The 11,202-nt window shown below is 16.4% G+C and overlaps 3 protein-coding genes across 3 annotated transcripts; all 3 read left to right on the top strand.

Annotated features, from left to right (window-relative positions):
• Nucleotides 1–1,857: 1,857 nt before the first annotated feature.
• Nucleotides 1,858–4,180, top strand: PGAL8A_00533400 (secreted ookinete protein, putative; the record flags this gene model as incomplete). Its single annotated transcript, XM_028674178.1, has 8 exons — nt 1,858–2,035; nt 2,151–2,376; nt 2,699–2,741; nt 2,828–2,884; nt 3,212–3,260; nt 3,421–3,480; nt 3,617–3,685; nt 3,807–4,180. 8 exons carry the CDS (start codon nt 1,858–1,860, stop codon nt 4,178–4,180), a joined length of 1,056 nt encoding a protein of 351 aa, XP_028530557.1.
• Nucleotides 4,181–4,984: 804 nt separating this feature from the next.
• On the top strand, nt 4,985–6,559 carry PGAL8A_00533300 (conserved Plasmodium protein, unknown function; the record flags this gene model as incomplete). Its single annotated transcript, XM_028674177.1, has 1 exon — nt 4,985–6,559. One exon carries the CDS (start codon nt 4,985–4,987, stop codon nt 6,557–6,559), a length of 1,575 nt encoding a protein of 524 aa, XP_028530556.1.
• Nucleotides 6,560–7,583: 1,024 nt separating this feature from the next.
• On the top strand, nt 7,584–10,254 carry PGAL8A_00533200 (arginine--tRNA ligase, putative; the record flags this gene model as incomplete). Its single annotated transcript, XM_028674175.1, has 7 exons — nt 7,584–7,704; nt 7,904–9,061; nt 9,287–9,406; nt 9,488–9,577; nt 9,683–9,785; nt 9,961–10,087; nt 10,210–10,254. The coding sequence occupies 7 exons, from the start codon at nt 7,584–7,586 to the stop codon at nt 10,252–10,254; spliced, it is 1,764 nt and encodes a 587-aa protein (XP_028530555.1).
• Between the last annotated feature and the right edge of the window lie 948 nt (nt 10,255–11,202).

Raw genomic sequence — 11,202 nt, 5'->3', positions numbered from 1 at the left:
TTTTTTTTTTTTTCCATTTAAAAAATTTTTTTTTTTTTTTTTTTTTTTTTTTTTTTTTTATATTTAAAATAAAATCCCATTCTATAATTATATAGTTACTTGATTTTGAAGATATCAAATTTCTATTATTAGAAAAGGAGAAAGAGAAAAGCAAATAATCATGATTATTTAAAATAATTTAATTTTTATATTTTTCAAAACCAATAGTTGTAATTGTATAATTGCCACATTCTCAAATTCATAAACTTAAAACAAAATAAAAATAAATGAAGTTAAGTAGTTTTAACATATGGTTAAAATTAAATATTGTAATATCTGATAATAGATATAAATAGTTTTCTTATAATCTTATTTTTTTTTTTTAGTATATTTTTTGAAGATCAATTATATGATTGCTAGAATCCATCAAAAATAGTTTCACATTAACAATATCATTAAATTTTTATATTAATTTATAGTTTTTTCTTTTTAATTTAAATTTATATTATTATTTATTATGTATAGAAAAAATATTTCATTTTCTTTGTATACTTTAAAAGTGTTTTACTGATAAATAATTTTAATAAATTTGTACAAAGTACTATCGTTTAATATTTTGTTATTAAAAATATATATATATATATATATATGAAACAAACTGAAAATACAATTGTTAAATAAGGTTATTAAATTATTAATTTTTAATTTTATTTATTTGCACACTTTTTCATATATTTATACTTATCTTTTATTATTTCTTTATTCAATTTTAATATGTTCTTTCATTTAACAAATTATGTCTGATATATATTATATGATTTCACTATTTTAAAAAAAAGCATTTATTTTTTCTTAAAAGAAAACTTATTTTCAAAAAAAAAAAATAAATAAATAAATTTTCCTATTCTTTTTATTTAATGCTTATAATGTGTTTTCTTTTTAATTAATAAAGAAAAATTTATGTATAAAATATGATAAAAAAAAAGTGTAACAAAATCATATTTAGCCATTAAGAATTTCCTTATTAAATTAATTTTATTGAATTAAAAAATATATATACTTGTAGAATCTAGAGTTATTGTAAAAATTTTTCTTTTTTTTTGTTATTGGATATATTTTTTTATCTTATTTACATTTTTTTATTGTTTTTATATATCAGTTATATTTGTATTTTCTTTCATCGATATTTATCCTTTAAGTAATATTTATATCTATATTTCCTATATATATTCTGAATATATTGTTTCTAAAATATAGAAGAATATGAATATTTTTTAATTTATATAAAAATATTTAATGCAATTTTTTTATCATTCTAAAACCAATGAAGATATGTCATTAAATAATGAATTAAGATGTATTTTTAGAATAATTCAACTTGTTAAACAATCCAAATTAATTAAATTTTACTTAAAACGATTTTCTTCTACAATACTATATATTAAGATTCAATATTTATTTAAAAAAACATAAAACATAAAATATATAATCATAAAGGTAAATAATGTAATTATACTTCATTTCTATGTATTTTTTTTCTAGCTACTTTTATTGTATGTACATTAATAAATATAATTCAAATGTTTAAAAAAAAAAAAAAAAAATATGTATATTCCTGAATCAATAAAATAGTACCCTGTGTGAGATATCTTAAATAGTAAAAGGTCTTCATTAGTATTATTATCATAAAAAAAATAAAAAATATATATATATATATATATTACTTTAATTAAACAAATTCTATTAAAAAAAAGAAGAGAATAGAAGAATAAGAATATGAATATAAACAAAAAAGATAACGAACTTTTTAAATTTAACACAAAATTTTTTCTTTTTTTTTAGCTAGTTTCAAAATTTCCCAATAAATATAACCATACAATGATATTGTTCATTTCTAAAATATTACATTCTTTATTATTATTATTACTTTTTTTTAAAGAACGAATTAAATGTGATACAAATAATTTAAGTTTTCCTGAATGCGATGTTTCAATTGATTCAGCAATTTGTATTAATAATGGACAAAAAATTTTACTACCTGAATCAAAGCCATATGGTGAAAATATTATAAAAATTAAACGCATTTTTTCTTTTTTTCTATATATGTAAATATACATATAGTATTTTTTAAAAAAATTAATAGAATAAATGAATATATTTTTTCTAAATAGGAATATCTGCACATATAAGCTTTGATAGCATCCATCCGGTTGATTCCAGTGGAAACCGTAACCATGCTATTGGAAAATTTTTTGCTTCAACAGGATTTGGGGGTATTGGAAATTCATCTCTATTCAGAAAAAATTACATTTACATAAATCATTCAGATGAATATTTTAAAAGTGTTGATTTTTCCTATACATTTTTTATCTATTTGTTGGAAGATGATATTTCTTTGTAATAAAAATGATAAATGAAGTTTAATAAAGCAGTATATTTAACAGTTTTGTTTGAGATAGACAAAGAAAATATAATAATAAAACATAATATATATATATATATATATAATTTTTTAAAAGAAAAAATAATTTCTTATGTATTATATAATTCTCTTATGAGGTTTAATATTTATATATATAATTTTCTATATATTCTCCTATAGAAATAATTTTATAAAATGCATATAAAAAATATATATAATTTAATATAATATAGTATAATATAATATAATATAATTTAATATAGCATAATTTAATATTATGTTTATTTTACTTTATAGAAAAAATAACATGGATGAAAAATTTTGTCCAATAATACACAAGGTAATTTTTTGTCTTTTTTTTTTTTTTTAGTTCTCAAACAGTTTTTTATATATTTTCATATTATTTTTAATTCAAATTTTGTATAGGGTATTATAAAAGATAAGATACAGGAATCTTCTCCTGCTATATTAATAAATGCAAAAGTAAAATAACTAAAAAAAAAATATTAAAAAATAATAAAATAAAGACAATTGTTTCATTCTCATAACTTTTTTTTTAAGAGTTACTTTTTTATTCACACCTTTTATTTTAACCACAATTATAGTTCTTCTAAAATCTTTTAATTTCAAATTACAAAAAAATTTTTTTTTTTTTTTTACATCTATATAAAGCCATATATATATTAGTAAAAAAGTCTCTATATTTTATTAGTTCTTTTTTATATCATAAATAATATTTCTTTTTTTAATTATTTTTTTTTTATATTTAAAAATATAATCATTTTTTTTTTTTTTTTTATATTTACGTAGAATGGAAGAATAAAAATAGTTTTAAGTACTTCTTCTAGCATAAATTCTGGTAATTTTAAATAATAACAATAATATTTAAATGTGCAACTATAGTTCCTTCTATATAATTTCATTATAATCTTATAAATTCTTTTTTTTAATTATTTACTCATAATTTTAACTTATTTAATACATACATATTTAAAAAAAAAAATTTTTTTATTGAATAGCTGGCGAAGAATTTTTGAGCAATTTTAAATTAAGACATCATCAATGGTATCATATTGCTGGTGTAGAATAATAAGAATAAAAAATGAATATTGCACAATTTTATTTTGAATGTTCTTATAATTTAAAAATATATATAAATATATATAAATATATGTATATATATTTTTTTTTTTTTTAATTTTTTTATAAAAAAAGTTGTTAGGCATATTAATCATGTAAGACTTTTTGTTGATGGAATTCTTGATTCTAGTTTTTTGACAGAAGGTTATATATTTCATAAAGAATTTATACATAAATATATTTAAATAAATCTTATATTATTCTCAATTAGTAAATATATATATATTTATATAAATAAATATATATTAAATATTTTTTCTTTTAGGAATAACAAAAACAAATGATTTTCCTATATATATAGGAGGTGCACCATATTCAATAGATGTATGCGATTTTCCATTTTTACTTGATGAATTAAAAATTTATAACATAAGTATAGGTGTAGATCAAATTCAAAGTGAAGCATCAGCAACATTAAATGGGTTAGAACCATCTTTTGTTTATTTTGGGTGTTATCATTGTGATATAAATAGTGCAATTTTATCTTGTCCTAATAATTATCACTTATGTAATAAAGTGGAACTTTTCATTGGTGTTTATAATATTATGAGAAAATTTTCTTTGAATATTAATAACATTATATTACCCTTTTCTCCAGAAAATCATGTAGGAATAGGAATTTGTTGTGCAGATATATAAATAATAGTCAGTTATTTACTTAAATACAAAATAAAATAAAATAATAAAATAAAATAAAATAATAAAATAAAATAATAAATGATAAAATTTCATAATAAAAAATACAGAAATATTTTCTTCCATTGCTATACTAAATTATTTATATTATTATGCTTTTAATTTGTTCTTAAAAAATTATTTTTAAGACCTTATCTTTATTTTTTTATTATATATTTTGTTTCAATTAAAATTATGAATTTTTTCATTCTTTCATGTCATTTATTTTGTTTTATTTATTTAAACTTTTCCTATTTTCATTTTTTTTTTTTTTTTTTTTTTTTTTTTTTTTTTTTTTTGGATATTTCTAAATTTTTTTTTATATTAATTTATACTTTTGTTAGTATATAAATATATAATTTTACAAAATATATTATTTTTTCTATTTTTTTTTTTTTTTATAAAATTACCCAATTTTTTAAAAACGATTTATTAAATGTTCTTTTATCTTATTTTTAGACAAAAAAAAAAAAAAAAAAAAGAAAGAGAACAAAAAAAAAATAATTAACTTTCAAATACAAATTAGATAATATTCTTATATTTTTTATTTTTCCTTATTTAATATATCTATATATATAATGTAAACAATTTTTGCTAAATAGACAGAAATGTAAAAGTTAATTTTTTTGAATAGACATAAACTTGTTTACTTGAAATTATATTAAATATATATATATAGTATTTATATATATATAAAATAAGTAATTCTACAGTTAAAATAGAATTTTATTATAATAATTCTTTTCTCTAATTTTACAATACAAAAGAATGAATAAAAAAAAAAGCTCTAGAATTAATGTACTTAATCAAAAAATAGAAGAAAAAATTAAAAAGGAAAAAAAAAATAATAATAAGATAAACAATGAAGTTATGAAGTTAATAAATAAAGAAGTGATAATTGATTATTGTACCAACCAAAAATCAAATGCTAAATTAATTTTAAATAGATATTTAAATATAATTAAATATTTGATGAAAGAAAATTTAAATTTAAAGAAAATAATAGAAAGGAACAAACTAGAAGATGCTCAAAAGGATGATATTATCATTAAACATGAAAATGAATTAAAAAAAAAAAATGATATTATCAATGATTTAATAAATAAATTAGAAGGAGACATATTAAAAGAAAATATAAAAATATGTGATAATTCAGAACCACATGAAAGTGAAATGTTAATTCAAGAAAATGATAATTCTACAAAAGTAAAATCAAAAAAATTAATAGATCTAATTAAAAAAAATAACTCTATTAATAGTGAAGTTAAGCAAAACATATATCTTACAAATTGCCATCTAAATGATAATATAAAAGAAAATGATAATTATATAGGAAATTCATCACTTAATTATGAAAATGAAAATTCTAAATTTACACAATATAATGAGAAAAATTATATAAAGAAATACTTAAAAGATGAAAACAATAATTCCATATTAAAAAAAAAAAATTATTCATCTGAATATACACTCATTAACATTAACAAGCCTATTGAAAAAAAACATTATGAAAGTGAACTTCATCAGATATATACATATAATAGTTTCAATAAAGAAAAAAATTTAGGAAAAAAAAAATCATCAATATTTATTAGGGAAGAAAGAAATGAATTATTAAAAGATGAGAAATTAAACCAGAAAGGAAATAACAACTTGAAAGAAAACAGTTTAAAATTTTTTGTAAATAACAACAATAAATTGCATGATGATGATGAATGTATTGATGAATTGAATTATCTTATAAATAATAAATCTAGTATTGAAAAATTTGAAAATTATTCTAAAAAATATGAAATGGAGTATAAGAACATCAATGCTCAAAATGATTTTATTAAGGAGGAATTGTATTATTCAAACCTATTTCAAAATGAAAAAAAATTATCTAAAACTCCTATGGAGAACAAAGAATATTATATGGAAAACTCAAAAATGAGTGATACTTATGTAAAAAAAAAAAGTATAAATATTACGATGGATAACTTTGATGAAAAAAAAGAAAATATTGACAAAAATCCCAAAGAATTACCAAATAAACAAATTCATGATAATTCTTATTATGCAAAAGTTAAAGATGAGAACAATATATATATAAACAGTGGAGATGAAAGTAATACAAATATAGAAAATAGAACTAATAAAAATCTAGTAAACAAAAACATGATATACGTAAATAATGATATAAGAATAAATAATAAATTAAATGAGAACGATTATGGTGACATTTACAATAAAAAAAATTCTAATTTGTCGGAAAAAGAAAATAAAAGTGATTTAGAAGATGCTAATTACGAAGATTTAGAAAATATTATGTCTACTATATTGAAACTTCGAAAGAAAAGCTAAATGAAATAAATATACATACGTTTATGGGTATGTATAACAATATTTTCTGTTTGCTTATTTTTACATCTCTTTTTTTATTCTTTTAAATACTTAAACCATTTAAAAAAATATCATATTATTTCTTCTTTCGAAAAGCATTTATTACATTATGTTTTTCTTTAAACTTTTGTTTTTATATATATATTGAATAATTTTTTTAAATTCTAAAAAAAAGCATTTAATAATTTTTGAGGTTCTGTTAAACAAATTAAAAAAGTAAACAGTTTTGTCTATTATATTTTGGTTTTTTGGTAATTAAACGTTAATGTTTTTTTTTTTTTTTTTAAGGTTTTTATTTTTTTTTTTTAGATATCCTTATTTTTATTAAATTTATAATAAATTTTTAATTATTTAAAATTACATATAAAGGATTAATATTACAATTTAATACTTAAAAAATAAAAAAAAATATAAAATATATATATATATATATATATATATATATATATATATATATTCTTTTACATTTACATTTTCTAATGTTTATAAATAAGTATAACATATTACGTGCATTGATAATTTGAAAACATTAAATTACTTAATAAAAAAAATTGTATATAAATATTGAACTAATAACAAACATATTTCATTTTGTGATCCTATTATTTTATTTCGGTTATAAAAAAAGAAAAAAAATAAAAAAAAAAAATTAAATGTTAATAATTTACAAATTTTTCTCTTAAATATTTATATTCTTATATAAAATTAAAAAAAAAAAATTAACTAATATTATAAATTATTTTTAAATTAATGAAAATACATATCATAATTTCTTTTTATTTATACTTGTTTTATTTTAATTAATCTTATCATTAGTAGTTTTTTTTTATAATTTTCTTTACTTTTTTTCTTTTTTATTTATTTAATTTTGTATGAGTTTATTAACTTATACTTTAGTATCTTCAAATTTTGAAGAAATAATTGTTTTTATATTTATTTAAGAATTTATTAAGTTTTTTTTTTTTTTTTTTTTTTTTTAAATGAAATGGAATGTCTAATTAAAAAGATTAAAGAAATATTTCAAATTTCAATTCAAAAATGTTTTCCAACAATTAACGAAGATGTAGTTGTAACTTACGCCAATGCAAAATTTGGGCATTATCAATGTAAATAAATAAAATTTTTTTTTTTTTTTTTTTTTTTTTCTATAAGAATTATATTTATTTTGATTCCCAAAAAAAAAAAATATAACATTATATTTTTGGCTTTTTCATAACTTCTTTTAAATAAGAATTATATAAAAATAATAATTATAGGCATAATTTTTTTTATACTTTTTATATGTTTGGTTTTTTTTATTTTTAGGTAATAATGCAATAAATATATTTAAAAAATATGGAAAAAGTTTAAATTATGAAAATGCTCATAAAATATCTTTAACTATAATTGAAAATATAAATGAGAAAATTTTTGAGGAAATAAAATCTTCTCCTCAAGGTTTTATAACAGTAAAATTATCAAAAGAATATATTGAAAAATCCTTATTAAAATTATTTAAAGATAATAAAATTAATATAAAATTAAATATAAATGATGTTAAAGATGATAATGAAAATTATGGAAATGTTTTAGTTGATTTTTCTTCGCCAAATATAGCAAAAGAAATGCACGTTGGTCATTTAAGATCAACAATATTGGGTGATAGTATATGTAAAATATTTGAATTTCTAAATGTAAATACGAAAAGAATTAATCACATAGGTGATTGGGGTACTCAATTTGGAATGATAATAAATTATATATCTTTAAATTATCCTAATTTTAAAAAAGAAATGCCACAATTAAATGATTTAACAGGTTTATATCAAGAAGCAAAAAAAATGTATGATTCTGATAAAGAATTTGAAAAAGAATCGAAGGAATATGCTATCAAATTACAAAATAACAATGAAGATTGTAAATTAATATGGAATAAATTGTGTGAAAGTAGTAAGAGAGAATTTGATAAAATATATAAAATTTTAGACATTAAAATAGAACACGTTGGTGAATCATATTATGTGCCTATGATACCTGATGTTTTGGATAAATTAAAAGAAAAAAATTTACTAACATATATTGGTGATGCTCTATGTTATAAATCTGAAAATTTTAATGTTCCTTTATTTCTTCAAAAATCTAATGGTAGCTATGGTTATGATTCTACTGATATTGCAGCTATTTATTATAGACTAAAAAAATTAAATTGTAATTGTATAATTTATGTTACTGATAATGGTCAGCTAACTCATTTCGAAACATTATTTGAATTAACTAAAAAAACTGATTGGGTAAGTAATAATACAAAGTTAGTTCATGTTGGATTTGGTTTGGTTTTAAATGAAAATAATAAAAAATTTAAAACTAGAAGTGGTACTAATATAAAGTTAATTAGTCTTATTAATGAAGGAACTGAGAGAGCAAAAAAAGACTTGCTAGAAAGAATCAAATCAAAAAGTGAAGAAGAAAAAAATTATTTTCAAGGTTAATAAAAAAAAAAAAAAAAAAAAATTATATATAAGAACAATAATAATAATAATAATAATAAATGAAATGTAACACAATAAATAATATATATATTAGTAATAATCAAAAATTTATATATTTATAAAATTATTACAAACGTTCTTTAAATTGATATATTCACAGAAAATACATAAAGTTATTTACAAAAAGGATTTTTTTTTATTTTTTTATTTTTTTATTTAGAAATAGATATAGATAAATTAAGTGAAGCATTATGTGTTAGTGCAATAAAATACTTTGATATAAAGCAACATAGAAATTCAGATTATAAATTTTCTTATGACAATATGCTAAATGTTAAAGGTATATTAATCAATCTAAATATTTTTATGAATATATAAAAAAAAAAAAAAAAAATATTTTATATATCTTTTTTTAATTTAGGAAATACAGGAATATATATTATATATGCTTATTCACGAATTTGCTCTATTTTTAGAAAATCTAGTATAAATGTAGAAGAATTATCTAAGGGTATTAATATATAAAAAAATATACATCAAATATTTGAAATAAATACTATTATGCTTATAATTTTTTTTTCATTTATATATATATATATATATTTTTTTTTTTCAGAAGAAATAAATTTAGTTAATAATTATGAAATAAACTTAGGGTTACATATTTTAAAGTTTCCAGATGTATTTTATTATATTTTAAAAAATATGCTAATTCATAAGTAATATTAACATTATAATTGAAAAATTATATCATTATGAATGATTTTAAAAATAAAATAAAATATAATTATTTTTTTTAAGTATTTGTTAAAAATAATTTTAATGCACTTATATTTTCTTATATCCTTATTTAATATTTGATATTCTAACATGTAAATTTTAATTTTTATATAGGCTGGCTGAATACACATATGACCTAACGACTATATTTACATCATTCTATGAAAATTGCAAAGTTTTAAATAGTGAAAATGAAAAGACTAGATTACTTTTATGTTCTATAACCAAATCTTTATTATATGTAAATAAACAATAATAATAAATTATTTAAAATTATATAAATATACATATTTTTAAGTATTATAATATTGTGCACATATATATATATATATTTTTTTTTTAAATTTTTGTTTCTTTTTTCAGATTTGTCTTCAATTAATGGGAATGAAGCCAATAGAAAAATTATGAATAATGAAAGGATAAAATTACAAAAACGTAATATTATGAAAAAAAGGGGACTTAAAATGAAAATACAATGGAAAAAAAATAAAAAAAAATAAATTAATTTCTGATTCTTAATAGGGATTATTTGAGATATAATCTCTTAACATATGTTGTGTATTATTTTAATTGTATTTTTGTTATTTCAAAAATTTTTATTATCCAAATTATTATTTTCTGTTTTATATTAAAATATATCTTTAATTTGTGAGTATATGTTAATATATATATATATATATATAATTTTAGATATTTGAACTATATATTTTTTATGAGCATTTATAAATTATTCATAAATTGACAATTATAAAAAAAATATTAACGTTGTGATGAATGAAATACTGTGAATTTATTGAGAGTTATACCGTAAATAATTAAAATATTACAAAAAAAAAAAAAATTAATTTTAACTTTAAATGAATATAATCTCAAATAGTAAAACTAAATAATATTTTCCTAATATTTCAATAGCAATAATATAATTCTAAAGTTTTTCTTTATAGAAATTTTTAGATATAATTCAATAATTTTTAAAAAGATTATAAAAATGGTTGTAATAAAAAAGGAATATTTTATTAATATATATCTATTAGAAAAAATATTATAATAAAGAGAATAATAAAAAAGAAACTTTAAAGTTTATAAATTGCTTATAATGAAAATTACTGCTGTTACATATTTTTTAGGTATATTTTTTTTTTTTTTTTTTTTTGATATATAATATCAATAAAATATATTTCCATTTAATTCTTATATTTTGAAAATTAATATTTGCATAAATATTAATTTTTTTTTTTTTTTTTTTGTAGAAGTATTTAATATTCATTTTTTATAAAATCAAACCTTTTTAATTTAAATATGTTATTACTTTTTTTTTTTTTTTTTTTTTTTTTTTTTTTCATTTTTTAAAAATTA

This window comes from Plasmodium gallinaceum (genome assembly GCF_900005855.1).
Source record: "Plasmodium gallinaceum strain 8A genome assembly, contig: PGAL8A_v1_152, whole genome shotgun sequence".
Taxonomy (NCBI): Eukaryota; Apicomplexa; class Aconoidasida; order Haemosporida; family Plasmodiidae; genus Plasmodium; species Plasmodium gallinaceum.
This window is presented reverse-complemented; position numbering and strand designations above follow the sequence as displayed.